The sequence below is a fragment of the Punica granatum genome, chromosome 2 (assembly GCF_007655135.1).
Source record: "Punica granatum isolate Tunisia-2019 chromosome 2, ASM765513v2, whole genome shotgun sequence".
In the NCBI taxonomy this organism is placed as follows: Eukaryota; Viridiplantae; Streptophyta; class Magnoliopsida; order Myrtales; family Lythraceae; genus Punica; species Punica granatum.
In genome coordinates this window covers 8,990,285-9,009,839 of record NC_045128.1, presented here as the reverse complement: position 1 = coordinate 9,009,839, position 19,555 = coordinate 8,990,285, and the positions used below count along the sequence as shown (strand labels likewise).

General features: G+C 36.5%; 2 protein-coding genes and 1 non-coding gene across 3 annotated transcripts; 2 read left to right on the top strand and 1 right to left on the bottom strand.

Annotated features, from left to right (window-relative positions):
• The first annotated feature begins 6,658 nt into the window (after nucleotides 1-6,658).
• Nucleotides 6,659-8,187, top strand: LOC116197320 (class V chitinase CHIT5b-like). Its single transcript, XM_031527417.1, has 2 exons — nucleotides 6,659-7,792; nucleotides 7,914-8,187. The coding sequence occupies exons 1-2, from the start codon at nucleotides 6,676-6,678 to the stop codon at nucleotides 7,940-7,942; spliced, it is 1,146 nt and encodes a 381-aa protein (XP_031383277.1). The 5' UTR covers nucleotides 6,659-6,675; the 3' UTR covers nucleotides 7,943-8,187.
• Nucleotides 8,188-16,874: 8,687 nt separating this feature from the next.
• Nucleotides 16,875-16,994, bottom strand: LOC116198280. The gene has a single exon (XR_004155221.1). It is a non-coding gene; the product is annotated as a U5 spliceosomal RNA (small nuclear RNA).
• Nucleotides 16,995-17,064: 70 nt separating this feature from the next.
• LOC116194245 (60S ribosomal protein L39) lies at nucleotides 17,065-18,500 on the top strand. Its single transcript, XM_031523006.1, has 3 exons — nucleotides 17,065-17,315; nucleotides 17,406-17,509; nucleotides 18,242-18,500. Exons 1-3 carry the CDS (start codon nucleotides 17,313-17,315, stop codon nucleotides 18,288-18,290), a joined length of 156 nt encoding a protein of 51 aa, XP_031378866.1. The 5' UTR covers nucleotides 17,065-17,312; the 3' UTR covers nucleotides 18,291-18,500.
• The last annotated feature ends 1,055 nt before the right edge of the window (nucleotides 18,501-19,555 follow it).

Here is a 19,555-nt window from a genome sequence, read left to right as displayed (position 1 = left end):
AACCTATTTATCGAAACGTGTCATAATAGGTACACGTATCCATACACGACACAATTATAACCGGTTATCCGGACACGTTAACACGACCTGTTTATCCAACCCGGTTACCCGTTTAACACGACCTGATCATGACTCATATATATATCCACTCTGTACAACTTTGAACATTCATTTGACCTTATATGCTTCAGGAAGAATATACAATAGAAGAGAGAAAAAAGACATCTGATCATATCACCTGGTCACTCAAGTACAATAAACTCAAAACCAATGACAACCGTGGCATCGGGAAAGGAATAAATAGGCAGCTCCTCTCGTTTAAAGACAGAAAGGAATTGTGTATAGAAGCCAACAACAAATGATTGGCAATTAGCAGCAACAACAGCAGCACGAAAACGAGGAAAGTCAGGCATATAGAGGAAAGAAGCAGCAGCAGCAGCAGATATACAATTTTTCATGTCAACTATTCATCCCAAGTCAGGCTTACATGACTAGATAGATCCCATAAATATACCAAAGACATTTCCTTGATCAATAACAGCAGAGCAGTATTCAATTGCAAGTATTCAAGTAAGTTATTTAACTGAATTTCCACAAATCAGTTAAATTGCAAGTATTCAAGTTCAACAATCAACAAGCAGCAAAGCAGAGCTGAATAGATTGGACGAAATAAAACAAGCAGCAAAGCAGAGTAGGGAAGGGGAGTGTGGGGGGGCGGGGTCTGTAGAGCAGCCAGCAAGGATACTTGAGGTCGAGGTCGCGCGGTCGAGCCGGGGTCAAGGTCGAGGGCTCAAAGGTCGCGGGGTAGCAGTCGCGGTCGCGGGATGGAGGTCGCTGGGCCGAGGTCGCGGGGTCGAGCCGGGATCGAGGTCGGAGGCCGAGCCCAGGTCGAGGTTGACTTCGTCTGAGGTCGAAGACCGAGTTGATGTCGCTTCGCTTGAGACTCTGAGGTCGAAGAGAGGGCTCGAGTCAAGGGTCGCGGGGTCGTGGTCGCGAGGCCGAGGTCGCAGGGTCGAGCCGAGGTCAAGGTCGAGCGGAACGGTGGAAGGATTTGGGACCGTGGACGGTGGAGTGGTGGAGGCTTCGTCTGATTGAGGTGGAGGCGGAACGGAAGGAGGAAGGGTGCAAGGACTGAAAGATGAAATTTCAAAATTAGGGTTAGTGGAATGGTATTTTGGTAAATTCAGTTAGATAAACGGGTTAACAGGTTATACGATTAAATAATATGATTAAACACGTCTAAATAAACAGGTTTAATTGTGTATAATCGGGTTACACGGGTTCAACCCGATAAGACACGCTTATTAACCGTGTCTAAACGGTTTGGACCCGTTTAGACCGAATACCAAAAATGTCCAACCCAAATCCGTTTAACTCCGTGTCGTATCCGTGTCGAGTTATCGTTTCGTGTCAAATATTACCGGCCCTACGTGAAAGCATAAGAGAAGATGGTTTTAATTTTGATGAGGTGGCAATGTAATACGCTAGCTCGAGGATATGTTATTACGTATGTATACATGATGCTACAGTTTCCAAATTATCTCACGCTGAGTTTGAAATTCTTTGAGCATGTGCGTAATCTTATCTTATCTTATCTTCTTATATAATATACTATTATTTAAGGAGTAGTTTGATTTTGTAACAAATTTTCTCATGTGTATGATGGTTGAATTAATGAAAATATCCTATACTTTTAGTTCGAATATCATCATAAAATTTAAAATAAAAGAAAAAAGTTGAAGGATAATAATGTCCATTTGATATTGATATTCATCTCTCTTTCCTCCCATGTATCAATATCTCTTTCTCTATATCATGTAACATGGGTATCCTCAATATCATGTAAAAACCAAATGTTCATGCTAATTAGGTGTATATATAAGATTGTTTGGGGAAGCCTTTAATTTTCACATCTTTCGCCTTCATGTTTTTCGTCTGATAACCAAGAGGTTCCAGATTTGATACTCGTGATGGGACTGCTCGTATTCCTCTATTAATTATTAGAATTTCTATTTTATTGTATTGAACACATGAACCTTCTTTGTAATCGGAAAACAAAACTGTAATTATATTTTTTCTTAAAGAAGAATTTGTACCACAAAAATATTAAATATATCTCCGCTTTGATTCTGCATCTTCCTCGTGTCAGCTCAGCTCTCGATTCCCGAACTACTAGATTTGAGCAGTAGCAGACATCTGAAGAGGACAGTGCACAAAGAGCCATCCACAAAGAGTTAGATGAGAATTGATTCTTTACACCAGCTGGATGCATAATTCACATTGCTAAATGTTTTTTTTCTTTTTGGTTATGTTTCTTAGGAAATGTTATTTGAAACTTTCTTGTCGGTCAACTCGTCCTCATCGTTAAAGTCTAATCCCAATTGTATATTATTTCCAAAACTCAAAACGTTCGCGGTTACGTCAAGGAAGAATTGAGATGAACAGTCAGAAAATACTATCACTGATCAATCTTCTCGCTTAAGGAAAAAGTTTAATCTACCTTAATCTTAATGGGCATTTGACTTAACAGATGAAAGCTTTCCCTTTTGCCAAGCAAAAAAAAAAAGCAAAAAAAGATAACCAATAATCTTACAGATAGTCAAAATCACTTGAAATGAAATTAATGTTAATAAATTATCACACTAAATATTTAATATAAAATCCCACTTATATGAAAAATAGATTTTTAAATGATGTAATCAGTTTGCCTCTAGGATCTAAATTAAAGAATCTATCAATTTTTATGGTCAAGATACTTGTATATACTTTTAAATCAATTTATTGATGAAATATTATTTGGATAAGTAATTTATTAAAGAATTTGATTGGGAAAAAATAAATATTATAGTCTATCTCATGAAACTTATATTATTAGTCAAGAAAATTACTCCATGTAATACAAACTAAAGTATAACTAAGAGTTGAATTTTGGAATTGCGCCCAAGTCTAGAATCAAACAATATAACTTTATGCAACAGTAAGAAATTACAGAATCTAATGTAAGGTTTAATTATACAAAATCTAAAAGTGATCAATAAAAACTACACCTTTGAAATAAAGTACTTTCTGAAGATCATCGAAAATAAGAGGTCCTTGGACATGTAATTAATCATGACAAATATATCCACTTATCAAAAAAAACATTGCATAGTTTTGTAATGAAATTTTGCATGGACTATACATTTATGTATACCTTAATTATTTTAATTTTGCGTGAATGATTCAACATTTTAATTTAAATTTGGTGAACACAGAAATATTGACAATAACTTAGATCTATATATGATATTAGACATAAAATAAATATATAGTGACTCATGATCCGTACATTAAATGAGCAATATTTTTATAAATAATCTAATTTCATATATTATATTATATTTTAATTTAAGTATCGACAATTATAATCAATATATCATAAACATAATTACTATGAAAAAATAAATTGTGATGAATTCATATATAAGATAAGAAGATACAAAATATAGTTGTTTAGGTACTCAAAATCGAAATTTTAAATTTTTTAGCTAAAAATATAAAATTTAAATGTATTAATTCATGTTGAAAAATCATATTATATTTTTCTACGTGTTCTAATCATTTATGTAAATGTAAATATATCTAAATAAAAATTAATGAGAAAATTATTGCAAAAGATATTTTAATTAAAGTTCCTGAGATTTAAATATGAAAAAGGCTATGCAATATATATTATTGGATACTATGTAGGGGAAATCGATTTATAAGATATTTTTTACAAACTCTTAGAAAACATCTTTGAGATAAATATCACTGCACTACAATTTATTCAAAAATATAATAACTTAAAATTTCTTACGATATTGGAGGTACATGACCTAAAAATAACAAATACTTTGAGAGCGTTCGAAGAGATTGTTTACTTCCACTTGCCTTTAAAATCATATAAGCAAGTACACATCCATACTAAATTAACCATATTAAGTGCGTTATTGCTACGCAGTTATTTTTTTGAAATTAATGAAAATTTACAAATATATATGTCTCATTATATAAGACTGAAATTGTGCAATACGTGTTGGGGCCTTATACCTTAGGGCGGATGGTTCGGAGACAAAGACGGAACCGAATTCGAATTCGGAGAAGACGAACTCGGAGACGGTCGAAGAAGACGATGCCAATCATGAACTTGAAGTCAGATGACCAACATGATCTTCGATATTGAACAATTACTCCGAAACACGGGTTAACGCTTTCCGAAAAGAGTTATTCGCTCCCATACAAAGCTACTAAAGGATTTCGGCTAGTCTCTTCGAGAATATAACGAAGCCTTCATGTGTACTACTATTAGCAAACTTGTAGAACACCTTACTCATTGAATATTCTAAAATTGTTTCGATTAATTGATTATGACTTTTGGCACGATAACCTCTATTTATTTATGTTCAATATGCATTATTGAAGAGAAAAGACGTATCTTTTATACATTTCCCAGGAAGGGATATTTTTATTTGCCGCCAATTACCAATGCAAATAACCGCCCTATGATGCAAGTGTCGGTCAATGCATTTTTTACCGTGCAATATATATATATACATATACATGTGGGTATGTATACGGTCAAAACTGTTCCTCAATATTTATATACAACATATATATATATATATATATGTTAAGTTAACCCTTGATTTTACAACTAATTTTTAACTCTACTCCACTTATTTTCAATTTAATAACACAATTATTATTTTTTCATTTTCCTTCAATTTTTTTAATTATTCAATTAAATTTTTAATACTAAAATCTCTCAACTATTCATTATTTTTTCCACAATTCAACAACATAATCATTACTTTTCTTAAATATTTATTACTTTTTCACATTTTTTCTCATAATTTAAGAACACAATCATTACAACACAATTAATTTATATATATTCAAAGTTAAAATAAAGTTGAATTAAAATTCAACTTAAATGCCAAACAAAACATAAAATTTTGATTTCGTCCACTTAGTACATGAATTACACTAAGTAATTTATCGAAAATATCAGTCCACTGAATTTGCAATCTAATTTCTCAATAATATTATGTAAAATAAATACAAAATCATGTATTGCCATGATCAAATCTTTCTTAGAAATTATTTAAAATAAGTATAAAAGAATATCCAACCTAGATATTGAAATTATGAAAATACTTTTGCTAATTATGAAAAGTAATTTATGTAAACGCCCGTGTAGCGCACGAATAGGATACCATAATGTAGAAAATTCCTTTTAGAATAAATGCTATCAATAAATAAAACTAATACACTTAAAAATTATTTTGTAAAGAATAAATTATCTAAATAAACAAAATGAAAATAGATAATATATTAATCTATAAGAAATTAATTAAGCATATATATAAATTGTCATACTTTACTGATTATATCAAAATATGATCATTCCATTTTTTAAAGAAAAATGAAATTTAACGTGTGAAAATAATGCTTTTGAATACGTATTTCTATTTTGAAAATGTGCGAAAAAAATTTGTATGCCAGAACGAAATATCTTTTACACACCTTTGTATTATATGCACAATCAAATAAATATGCAACACATATTAAATTAAATAATTAGCTACCTATATGCAGGATTTTCAAAAAAAAAAAGAGAGATACTATTACGAGATACTAATTCATGAAATTAGGTTTCATATTGAGTAAAAATTTAATAAATAAAAATAAGGATATCAAAAAACATTATTTTTCAAAAATGAATTTGAAAAATCAATATTCTGCATTTGCACTTAATTTTTGTAATAAATCTGTATAATGTCAATGGTGAAATAAGTATGAAATGCACTATACATAAGAGAATCAGTAGCATAACTGTTACTATACAACTTAAAATTCTAATATAGTATGAATACCATTCAAAATTCCAGTTATTGTTGAAATTCCTTATTATTCCTAAAAAGTAAATTTCTCTTTAAAAATTGTGATTAATTGTTATGTGGAAGCAAATCCGTGCTGGAACACTAGAGTTCTAGTAACATGCAGTTCATCTTTAATACCTACATATTGATTCATTTCCTGAATTAATTTGGCTTTATTTTATTCTTCATTTTTTTAAACAAAGAACAGGACATAACTCTCCAAAATCAATGCTATATGAAAGCGATATTCGACCATAAATTACCTAAGAGAAACATTCGGCCTACACTCGAGGTGCAATCAATAAATTATATCTTAAAAACCTCAATAAAACCGAAACCACATAGAACAAGATTAATAGCTCATCCATGCCACATTCCACGCTCATATAAAGTGTCTAAATCGGACAACTACGCCTTAGGATACCGTCTGTTTCTCGAGCAACATAGTGAAACTCCAAACACATAATTAATTTCTTCACAATGGAATATTCATCAACAGAGATCAATCCAATGCCAAGGTTTAATTAATGACATCCACAGCCGTCTTAATAGAAACCCCAATCAATTAATTAAGGTTTAAGAATCTGTCCCTAGTCAAGTCGATAGTAAACGCTATCTTCCAAAACTGAACTTTTAATAAGAAACATGACATCTAACGTCACCCTCTTGAATGATCCATTTGTCACCCCAAAGACCTTCCTTATGTTATATTTAGGGTTTCATGGCTTGGAATACTCCAAAGAGAGACACGACCATCCCCTCGACCTCGAAAATGGCTTTTCCTAGGACGTTCCTATTCCTTGTCTTCTCAATGCTTCTCATGGCAGTGAGCTGCGTCCAATCTTCTTCTCATTCGAATTCTTCCGAACCGCGGGGCATCATTAAAGCTACTTACTACCCTTCGTGGAACGCGAACCTTCCTCCATCCGCGATCAACACGACTCTCTTTACTCACATCTTCTACGCTTTCCTCTCCCCGAGCAACGTGACATTCAAGTTTGAGCTGTCGAACACGACAGCGATACAGCTCTCGAACTTCACTACTACACTTCGGTACAAGTACCCGACGGTAAAGACCCTTCTGTCCATCGGTGGGTTCGGAGAAGGGCCCTTGTTTGCCAAGCTGGCCTCCTCTTCTTCCTCGAGAGGCGCCTTCATAAACTCGTCCTTGGAGGTTGCGAGGAAGTTCGGGTTCGACGGACTCGACCTCGACTGGGAGTACCCCCAGACCCCGAAGGAAATGGACTACTTTGGCGTCCTATTGAAGGAGTGGAGGCTTGCCATTAGAAAGGAGGCCAAGGCCTCAAACAAGCCCCAGCTATTGCTCACGGCTGCCGTCTACTTCTCATCCGACTTCTCCGCGACTGGGGGCTCACAGAAGTACCCGACTGCGGCAATAAATAAGTATTTGAACTGGATCAACGTGATGTCCTACGACTACCATGGGTCGTGGGACCCATCAGCCACAGGGGCCCAAACGGCCTTCTTTGATCCGAAGAGCAAACTGAGCTCGTATTACGGGTTGAGGTCCTGGCTCAAAGCCGGCATCCCCGGGAAGAAGTTGGTCATGGGCCTGGCGCTCTATGGGAGGACCTGGACTCTCAAGGATCCGAATGTCCACAGCATCGGGGCCCCGGCAGTCAACGCAGGCCCCGGAAACGGCATCCTCACTTATTCCCAGGTCGAGGAATTCAACAAGAACTTCAGCGCCACGGTGGTGTACGACCCGGACACCATATCAGTCTATTCTTTTGCGGGAAATTACTGGGTCACATATGACAACATCGCCACCCTGACTGCGAAGATTGCCTACGCCCAGGCCCTGAAGCTCCGTGGCTACTTCTTCTGGGCCCTCAGCTTCGAAAACGGTTGGACGATTGCATCCCAAGGTAACATATGATCAACTGATGATCACAATCTTTAATTAGTTAATTATCTCTTTCCGAGATCAATCATTAGAAACAAAACATGTAATTGATGACATTAGTTTGTTGTGTTATGATTTTGCAGTGTCAAGGGGATGGATCCTTGAAGAGTGATGAAGAGATCTCTTTCAGCTCTTAACTATGTTTTGTTTCATGAAATATCTCCACACTACATATGCCGCTTAGTTTTACGAAATTCTTTTACAGTCCCTGTTCTTTCTCATCTCTTTCCTTTTCCTCCTCATCATATTCTTTCATTCAATAAATTGTTCTGTAACCGACAACGGAACGAACGGTTCTCCTGTATGTCCGAGGCTGCGAGACTTTTGCTCTCGAAGTATTAACAATACTAATTAATTTCAAACCATAATTTTAAGTACTACTTGAAGTGACCCTTCAGGAATATAATTTTATGGCAACGGTCCTCCAAATTGCAACTAATTTTCCTCGGAGCCCTTATGACATCGTAGTTAGTTCCCCCATTAACTAAGAACATGAGAGGAGGACATGAACCAGGTCCAGTTCGTCAACTAAGAAAAATGCTAAAGTAACCTGTTATTCTAACCCAGTCGGCACATACTCTATTAGTCGATATCAACTCGTACTTTTTACGATCAATGATGGGGCACTTTATTTACACGTGTGTCAGTAAACTATTCAATCATCTATTGTTAACATAGTGAACTGAACCGTGTTTATATGATAATTTTTTCAAATTAGATTGTAGAAGAAAACACAGTTGTGAAGTTTCACCCCCTTTTATTCAATCATCTAGGTTGCGTTTGATTTCATAGTAGAATTTTAAAATTAGATTTTGATTTTGATTTTGAGTGGTATAAATGGGGCCCACCCTTTGACTTTGTATGAGTTATATTGTTTTGTTGTGAAAAAAAAGTGGTATAAATAGGGTCCACTCTTTGACTTTGTATGAATTATTTTGTTTAGTTAAGTTAAAATTGTAATTCTAAAATAATATTGGGAAACCAAACAGGCCCCTAGATTCTCAAAGTTTTACTTGCTTTTTTTCTTTTTTTTAACTCAAGGGGTTATAGTAAAACGGGTTCTACTTGTGCTACCTTAAACTAGTAGCACTCAATTAAAAGAACTTTTTTTCGGTTACAACTCAATTAAAAGAACTTGATCGAAAGATCCATACATGAAAATTAAGTTACGAATTACTCAATCAATAAATATACAACTTATGGATTTTTGTGGTTCGTACTTGCCTGTTATAAAATGAGGAGCTCATTAGGAATAAAAAAAGGGATAGAAAATACCAACCAAAAAAATAAACATTAATAGAATGATCCACATATAATAAGTTATTGATTAATCAACCAACTCATTCACATTCATTAATGTTCCGATGCTGTAACTTATCGGGAGTGAAATTAAACAAGGAGCTTATCCAAAAATAGTAATAAATAAATTAACAAATAGTTAAACAAAAATTTGTGTCGTCCCTCGACAATACCTCGCCCAATTCATTAGCCCATCAAGAATTACATGTTGGACTAGCCCATTTACAGAATCATCTTGGATCTCGGATTTTTATTTTCTTGATTTCAAAAGTAATTTTAGGCTTCCAAAAGTCGTGCCATTATCATGCCAGTAACCCGTTTATATCTTGAATAGGCCGATTCATGCTAGTTAAACATTAGAATCTTAAACCAGGATTATGGCGTTTATAAGTTATGTCGGGCTATCCGGTAAAATAATACACCGTGTTTTTCAGAGAAAATTGTTCAAGCTAAGAGAAATTGCAAAGCCTATGGTTTATGGTTAGCTTAGCTATAAAGTTGGAGATATGAAATATCTAGTTAATAGGGTTCTCTAGACAGTGACACCGAATACGTGCTTTGTAATGCAGAAGAGGTCTCAATCGCGAAAATATCTTTTTCACTTTCCCTTATGCTAGAAGAGTTTTGGAAAAATAGTCAGGGCCCCTATGTATTTACAGCCACTAGAAGATTGGTCGAGGGAAATAGAGCTTGCATTGTGGTGGAGGGGTATGAGATTGGAAGTAGTTATCAGAATATTGGCTTGAACATGTTATGTTTAACATTCATGAAAGAAACTCAGGAGTAATTTCAAGGTAAAGAGACGACGAAGAGCAGCCTTGGAAGACAAATTGTGGTAAGGGTTTGGGCAAGACTTGCTTCGCTTCCGAATTTGGCTGACACTCGCGAGGTTTATACTTAAGCACCCTCTATAAGCGTCAAGATAAGGAGATGTTTGTCGACCCAATGAATGCATCAAACGGTGTTTACTCACTTGTCAAACAATGTTAACACGTTGACACTTATCGGACATGTTCTCACTAACTCAAACACAATTTACACTGACAACATGTTGTCAACAAGCTGGCAGAGCATGTTGTCAGTAGCCCTCCCCCCCCTCCTCCGTGCCAAGCTTCAAACTTTCCCAAAAGCTCCCACTGCACCTCAAGAAAAGCTGAGAAGAAAACCATCCTGGATTTTTCCTGCTGTGTCTTTCCAGACAAAATCTTGAATTCACTCATTTTCCTTCTCTTCTTGTCAAGGTATCTCAAGTGGGTCAGTCTCAATTTTGGGCGCGGAGTCCCCCATCGTCAGTTGAGCTGAAGACTAGCTCGAAAGATCCCAGCTTGCTTTGGGTTCTGTCCTCGATCCCACGATTTTCTGTTCTCGGCTTTCTCGGTGGGTTATTGTGTGTTTACATGCCCAGATAGCCGAGAACAGAGGATCGTGGGCTCGGAGAAGGAACCAAGAAAGTAAGTTGGGATTTTTTGAGCTAGTCTTCAGCTTAGCTATCGATTGTAGACTCCATGCTCAAAATTGAGACCAACCCACTTGAGATACCTCGGCAAGAAAAGATGGAAAAGGAGCAAAATCAAGATTCTGTCGAGAAAGACACAACAAGAGAAATCCAAGATGGTTTTCCTCTTAGCTATTCTTGAGCTAGAGTGGGAGCATTTGGGAAAGTTTGAAGCTTGGCACGGAGAACGAGGGGAGGCTACTTTAATAGTGGGTTGGCTGAGGAGTGGTCTGAGGGATAAGTTGGGTTGGTGGAGGAGATTAAGAATGTGTTTGGATTTAGAGTTGAGTTGAGTTGAGTTGAATTTTGGTTTTAATTAGTCTGTAATGATTGTATTGTTGAATTATGAGAAAAAATGTGACAATGTAATGAATAGTTTAGATAAAATAATAATTAAGTAATGATTGTGTTGTTAAATTATGAAAAAAAATGTGAAAAAGTAATAAATAGTTTACATAAAGTAATGATTAAGTAATAATTGTGTTGTTGAATTGACGATAAGTGGAGTTGAGTTAAAAAAATTTTATAGTGCGCTTAATTTCAGAATTAAAGTAATTTTGATTTTGATTGTGGAAAATGACAAATGAGATGAAATTATAAATTTGACTTGAGAAACGTGTGTTTTTGTTGTGTAGTGTGTTGAGTTAAAGTTAAAGTTAACATTTTTGACTTGAGAAATGTGTGTTTTTGTTGTGTAGTGTGTTGAGTTAAAGTTAAAGTTAAGTTTTTTTTGTGATTTTAACTGGGAAAACAAACAGGCCTTAAAATCCAAACACACAGAATGTGTTTAGTATTAGAGTTGAGTTGAGTTGAATTTTGATTTTAATTGGTTTGTAATGATTATGTTGTTGAATTATGAGAAAAAGTGTGAAAAAATAATAAATAGTTGAGATAAAGTAATGATTAAGTAATGATTGTATTGTTGAATTGTTGAAAAAGTAATAAATAGTTTAAAGAATTTAGTATTAAAAATTAAATTGAATGGTTAAAAAATTTTACAAATGGAAAAAGTAATGTTATTGAATTGAAGATAAGTGGAGTGGGGTTGAGTTGAGTTGAGTTAAAAAAATTTATAAATCCAAACACACAAGAATGTCAAAAGAAGGGATAAGTTGGGTGGGCAGAACTGCTTAAGCGGAATAAGCGGTGAACTGTTTGAATCAATCCATATCAGTAAAAACACAGTCTATTTTTCGACCCGAACAAAAAGGCTCGCCCATTGCTTATAAATTTACAAGGAAGACTTCATATCATGGACTTCTTCCAAATCTTCCACACCCTCAAACCACCACATCCCACTTCTTCTTTCCTCCACCTTCAAACCTCATCCCTTTTTTCGATTACTCCATTTCAAGGTACTTATTTCTATTTCTCTATTTCTCTCTAAAGATACAATAAATACATAGAAATTTGCATTGCCTATTTGAACCTATTGCATTTTCATCTAATGTCAAGATGAATGTTTGATGAAGTTGTAGAGATGTATATGCGTTGCATGCATTATTTGTTGTGGGTTGGTAGTGATATAACTAGTTGTATGTAACATGCGATAGTCTTTCAATAAGACCCTATAGGCGTACGATGAAGTGCGTAATTAGGTATATATTGACCTTTTCCACTATCTTCATTGCTCCTCATCTTTATTGAACATGAAAGAAGTTATGCCATTCATTACTATAACAGGACATGGATAAAAGTTGGCTTGAGACGCCAAGGTTTATCCCGGCTTATATGAACGGGATAGCAAGTTTTGTCGAATATGCAGTTGACAACTCTCCATCTAACGGGAAGATTTATTGTCCATGCAATTGATGCAAGGACGGGGGATTATATACACTGGATACTGTACATCATCATCTTGTCTACCATGGTATAATGAGAGATTACAAGCATTAGATTTTCCATGGAGAGCCCATCGAGAGGTCACCACTTCAAATCCCACAATCTATAACAAGTCCACCAATTGATTGACAGCCACCAAATGAGCAATTAGATGTAAGAGAAGTCATCACCGATGCCCTCAAGTTCAACATTCCAGCTGCAAATGAGCCTTCTGACAAAGGTACCGACGGCGTCGAGGATCGTCTCCCCAAAGTCAACTGATGACACATCCATCAATCAAGTCAGTTGTGAAAAATGATGTGCCCACCAAAGTTTTCGTGCTGTACAAGCATGGAAAGGTAACAGGATATGAATGTGGGATAACGCAATCAAGATTGCATAGTGGTTCTTCAAGTCAAACAAGTGAAATAGGCCCATCCCTTGACAAAGTACTCGAATGCGAAGCAAGTAGAAGAAATTCGAGCCGAATAACAAGCTCGAGAAGCGGATATAAAAGAAAGATTTCATGCGAAGGCGAAAGCTTGAGAAGCCGACTCTAGAAGCTAAGTTTCTTCAAGTTATAGGAGATTCTTGAAGGCTAAGCTCTTGAGTAAGTGAAATATTACTATAACTGTATAGTCTTTTGTTTGTTAACGGACATGATTAATTATAACGTCATTAAATAAATGTTGATGAAGATAACTCTCAGGAAGTGAAGGTTCGAATCATGGCTCGACCGGATAAGTACTTTTCGTGTTTTGTGATGATTTTATTGACATGTGTTGACATCAACATTTTTCAGTTGTGTTGTTGCTAATGACTATATTGTTAATGATATTATGACGTTGACCTTTATAAGGTCCTGTAATAGTACGCATGATAAATTATGATATAGTTGCACCTCTTATATTTTAATTAAGTACTTAAAATTTGTGTTTCTTGATTTGTTGTAATTGTTAATGAGCTGAAAAGAAGTTGTCATAAGTTGACTAAAAGGTAGTAAGCCCGGGACCATCGTGGATGTGGGTTTTTGTGAGCCAAGCCTGACCTTTCTAGAGCGTTGGCTCAGCCTGACGAAGGCCGATGCCGTTTTAGTGTTCACTTATCTGAAATTGGCTCGACACTTTGAAACATCAGCCTAGCCTAAGCAAGGCCGACACATAAAAATGTCGACCCAGCTTGGGCAAGGCTGGCGTTTCAACAGGCCTAAGGCAGTGCAGTTTAAGTGTTACTACCTTTAGTCCAATCTATGCCAACACTTTAAAAATATCAAATTGTGTTGGTCTATACGTGTACCAATGGAACATTGGCTAACGCTTGTTTTCTCGACGCTTAAAAGCATTTGCCAAAGCCTAAAAACCAGCTCCTTAGGTATTTTTCTTTATAGTAACCCCACCATCTTCTATGGCAATTTAGGGAACGGATGTTGCAATTACCAATAAGTCTTTGGCTAGTTATCTTATTTCCAAAGCTCAGTCACTCCAGTGTTGCACTCTTTTACTGCTAGTATGTTATTGCACCTCCAGCGGCGGCTTCCACCATTCTTAGCCAGTCTCAAGGTCATGAAGCCAGATCCAACCTCGAAAAGCTAAATATGACCTTGGAGACTGAGATCTCGACTGGAATGTACAACCACGAACCACCAAAAGGCTTATGAGCCTCTTGCTTGATGGCTCACGAGCCACCCGGGGCTCATGATTCTCTCTCTATAAACCCAGGGTTCCCTAGCCTGGGGTTCATTGAAATCGAGGTCTCTCGACCTTTGGGCCGGATTCGTAAACCCAAGGCAAGCCCGCTTATGGGGCTAGCGAGCCCAGGGCGACTCGGGTGCCATAGGCTTGTTGTACCTATTGTTCATCTTCTTTTGATAGTAGTTTTTTTTAAATGTTATCATAATTGAATTCGACTGGCCAGTCGGATCAGTTCAACTGGAAAGTAGCACCTCGCCCGATTTGTTTCTGCTCAAGGATCGAGGTTGGACAATTAGGCCAGTGAACCCATTACACCGAGCGCTTTTTTAGTTAAATGCACCAATCCCGCATGAACCGGACCGTTTTCTGGGTTTCCTTTTATATTAACAAAATCTAATTGGTTGGATGGAGGCTTGAATCAAGGACCTCCAACTTCCCAATAAATGCATGCCTATACCTTAAACCATTTCGGCAACATTCACTTTTTTTTTTCCCTTGGGCCTTTTTTTTCCTTTTAAGTCATCACAACGTAACAAAGAGAGAACAAGATTGGGTAGAATATTTCCTCTCATTCATTATTTTCAATTATTTAAATTATTGTGTATTTATATTTAATTAGACAATAGGCCCGCACAAGAATGATTAGGTTGAATAATTTTCTTGTTTTAATATTTTTCAAATATGCAAATATGAATTCTGTTAATATTGTGAATTGAGAAATTATAAACTACGAACGAAGAATATCTCTGCTGACGCTAAACTGAAATATATTATATTATCATGAGCTCTTATAAGGTAAACTGGAGGAGTAAGCTGGGTAGCAGTAAAGCCAAGAAAAACCAATGATTGTGGGACGACGAAGAAAACCCAATGATTCCATCCCTTCTCTATCAGATCATCGAGAACTTCCTACCCAGTACTTTTTTCTATGATTATAGTTTCTTTTCTTTAATGAATGTCCATAACTATGGTGTCGTCTTTACATCTTTCATGGTATTGATTTCGAGAAGTGAGGTGGCATGACGACACTTCGCAACTTGTCAAATTGTTGTTGTCGATCATATGAAAGGTCATGTGAGGAGAGCCCCCTCCATTCTACATGGCATCGGTAGATGGTTCATCCTGACTTTTAATATTTTATAGTGATTTACTATAACTTTTCGTAATGATATATTCATCGTTAATATATTTAATTAAACGTGCAGTTTGATCCATAGAATCTCCAATTTGACCCATAAACTCGTGAATCCATACCCCCTTGATTCAACGTCTAGCCAGATATGATAAAGCTGGTTTTTTTTAACTCTTTTTTGTAATTTAATATTTACAAAGAAGGGTATTATGTCTTTTTATCTTTGTTTATGGTGTATTTACAGTGTATTTTGGTTGACCCGATATAAAATTTTGTTATAAGCTTTTCTACTCTCCAACCAATTAAACAAAAATTCATCAAAATTTCAATCAATTCCCACTTTAATTCTTATCCGCGTCCATTCTATTCAGCATCAATTCTAATTCAACGAACCAAACGTAATGTTAGGCTATGTTTGGTAGTCTGATTAGGATGGGATACAGAAGTGGGGTGATATTGGAATTAAAATCATCAGGACATCGGATATCCCAATTGTGCTTTTGTTGCAGAACAAGGTTTAGAAACAAAGATATTTGAGTAAACTGAACAACATGCATGCCCTGAAAGAAAATATTCTTTTTAATTTTAGAAAAATAATATACATTTTGAAATTATATGAAAATTGAAAAGGAAAAAAAAATAAAAAAGAAGACCGGAAATGGAAGGAGCAGGCTGCAACCGCCCCTAAAATCGCCGAAGTCCTAAAGGTGACCGGGAAGCTCATCGAAGAGGGGTTGACCGACGTTAGGCACCGCCAGTCCTTCCCTTCCCTTGAGCAACCATGAACATAGCCTTATACTTATCACACCCTTCCTAATGGGAATGATTTTTTTTAATACTTTTATCGAGCTTGATACCAAACTCAATCCTAATTTTTTATACTGTATTTGTTTTCAAAATAGGATTTTAAAATCAGATTTTGATTTTAAAAAAAAGTGACATAAATGGGACCCGCCCTTTAATTTTATATGAGTTATTTTGTTTTGTTGTGAAAAAAGAATGGTATAAATGGAACTCACCCTTTGATTTTGTATAAGTTATTTTATTTTGTTAAGGATAGAATTAAGTTAAAGTAGGATTGAAACCAAACAAGCCATTAAACTTTTCAAAATTTTATCCCAACCATGAACATAGCCTTATACTATTCTCACGTGATCAACAAAATCTGATCGAAATCACATCCACATCATATTTATACAGCATCCATCTTATTTCCAAATATATTAGATGCTAAAAAATTACTTTCAGCCAAAGTAGTGAATACATACAAGCATACATCTCGTTCCCAAATGCATATGTGTTTCGCCTTACTAATTCCCAGGAGATCAGCGAATACATACAAGCATACATCTCATTCCCAAATGCATCTGGGTTTCGCCTTACTAATTCCCAAGAGATCAAATTCCTCAGAGATTAGGAACCTCGACCCGGAATGTATAAACCGGACCAAATGACCTGACAAGTGGCCTTAAGAGTTCAAACTTGAAATGGGATTGATTATTTATACTCATCCATACCCATTAAAGTTCCCAGATACATTAGATGCTCAAGCTATTTTCAGCCAAAAAACCTAATTAAAATTAAAGCTTCGACTAAGAGTTGGTTGAGCCTTCACCGAAAGGCGACGGCTCTCCAAAAATTGGCGTATGCCACTATATGCGGCGAGCACACGGTATTCTTTAGTAAAAGGCGAAAGAATAGTTCGCTCTGTGCTCACCGCGTGGCTGCGTGATTTCCATTTGCTCTTGCACGTCCCCTCTTATAGTCACCCCGGGAGCCAAGCATTAGAAGACTCCTCGGTGTGGGATACTCGAGCGTCATAAACTATCACGTGCATGAACTGTGATGGGCCGAAAGAGCTGGGCCCTGGGGCTCGGCCCACAATAATCATCTATTGCGGGCCTCTGGTCCATACTCTTTCCCCTTCTCCTTCCTCGTTCGTTCAGGTATAAAAGCTTAGGGTTTCGGTGGCTAGGGTTTACCTCCACCAGCTCGCTCCTTCAGCTCAGTCCCGCGGCGTCGCCCATCCACTGCAGCAGCGAAGATGGTATTCTGGCTCGATTGTTAGTACGCTTTGATGTTACGGTTATGGTTTCTGTTGGTGATGGATTACTGATTTGTGGCCTGGTTTGTGCAGCCGTCGCACAAGACGTTCAGGATCAAGAAGAAGCTGGCGAAGAAGATGAGGCAGAACAGGCCGATCCCGCACTGGATCCGCATGAGGACCGACAACACCATCAGGTTCGCATCCTTGAATACCTTCCCTTTGTTTAATTTTGATTTTTCTATGAAAACCGGAAGAACTGCCCCTGCGTTTGAGCTGCTTGCTTTGTAGAGTGCCCTAATTTTTTCAGCGTGGAGATTCAATAGATAGAATGTGATATAGGTGGATGTGATTAGAATAGCAGAGATGAAGTTTCATGGTGAAAGGTCTCGATTTTACTCCACAATTTCGAAAATCGATGCGAATTGGTTTTGGATAGGTGCTGCAAAAAGTGCAGTTCGAGTAGGTTGCAAATGATTTGCATGATTAGGTATTAGATTGTGATACCGTCTTGTAGAATTCACTCAGTTCGGGCATTGATGAGAGCTTGCAAATGGCTTTGTATGATAAGAAAATGAGTTGCGGTCGTTAAATTTCTTCTTGCTCTTTCCAAGTTCGGAGTACCATATGTACAATTAGGAATCCCCTTTCTTACATGATTCCTTCTTCAAATAGATAGGTATAGAATCTTTGGGACAATTACTTAGTAGTATTTTCTATCGGTAATCATGGATTTGATTACGAGTCGAAATATGATTAGGGCCCTTATGTGTCTTGATGAAGAAACATTAGATTTTTTAAGTAACTTTGAGGGGTAACTGTAATGTCTGGAATGTTTAAAGAGAGAATGCAGGAACCTTTGTGTACTTATTCATTTCGTTAACCCAAGTTCGAACATTGATGAGGGCTTGTATGTGTGTTGGTATCAGGTACAATGCGAAGCGTAGGCATTGGCGCCGCACCAAGTTGGGATTTTAAGGCGGATGGCCTTTGTTCAATTTTCAATACGACTCAAGATTTGCTTTGTAGAACTTGAGAATGCGGGTTTGACTAGGGCTCGATTCTAGATTACTGGTATTCCTAGAAGTGTTTCCTTTTGAAATTGTTTAACCAGTGAATCCTATCTTCAGTAAATTTACGGTCCTATGATATCATGTTATGTGCAAATCATGACCTCATTTTGGTTCCCTTCCCCTGATCATTTTTCTTGCATCCAAAGTTGATGAATATTGCCACTATGGGAACTATGGATGGTTGAGTACTGGTCTTGCAGAAAGTCCTAGGACAAGGTGCATCTAGGAAGCTTTTTACACAAATAGATATCAGAATGGAAATTAATTCACTCGATATCTACCCAACGATACCCAACAAAAAGAATACGTTAGCATTGCAGATTAATACACCTAAATTGAATGATGGATCTTATCACCTATTGTGCAAACAAACCGGACGCATATAGTCTCTCCTATTCATTTATTCCTTCTGTGGATTACTGATCTAAACGGATTCTCGTTCTTCGGTCGACCAGGGCAACTGCTGCCATGGACTGACATCGTTTGCGAGCAGATTCTCATTCTTCGGTCGACCAAGGCAGCTACTGCTATGGACTGACATAGTTAGCAAATGTTGATGTAACATAATAAAATAAAAAATAAATAAGATGACAAAATAAATAATAATTATAAATGATAAATAATAAACAAATATTTTTTTAAAAAAAAATGTCTCTTTTTAGCTATCTTTTGACTCTCAGATTTCTTTGTCCCTCGTGCACCATCTCTCTCTTTCAACTGAATGGGGGTGCCTCGTTGGTGGCCCCACCACACGCAGTCCAAGTGCGACTTCGGTTAGGCAATTGGTAAACTTCCGAGCCATCTATGGACTAGTATCGTTAGCAAATGGTGACGTAGCAAAATAAAGAAAATAAAAATAAATAATAATTATGAATGATACATAATAAATAAATAATTCTTCTTCTTTTTAAATGGTCTTTTTTACCTATCTTTTGACTCTCAGATCTCTCTGTCCGTCGTGCACTATCTCTCTTTCGACTGAATGGGGGTGCCTCGCTAGCCCTACCACTGGCCGAGGGACGTGCAGCTCGGTCTGAGCCAGCTAGCGACTTCGGTTAGGGGGTTGGTCACCGGTCGAAATGCCTCCCTTATAACGGAAAAAAGTGTATTTGTATAAATAAGTAATTTGTTTCTTAAACTAATAAAAATTAACCAATAAATATTCTTAAT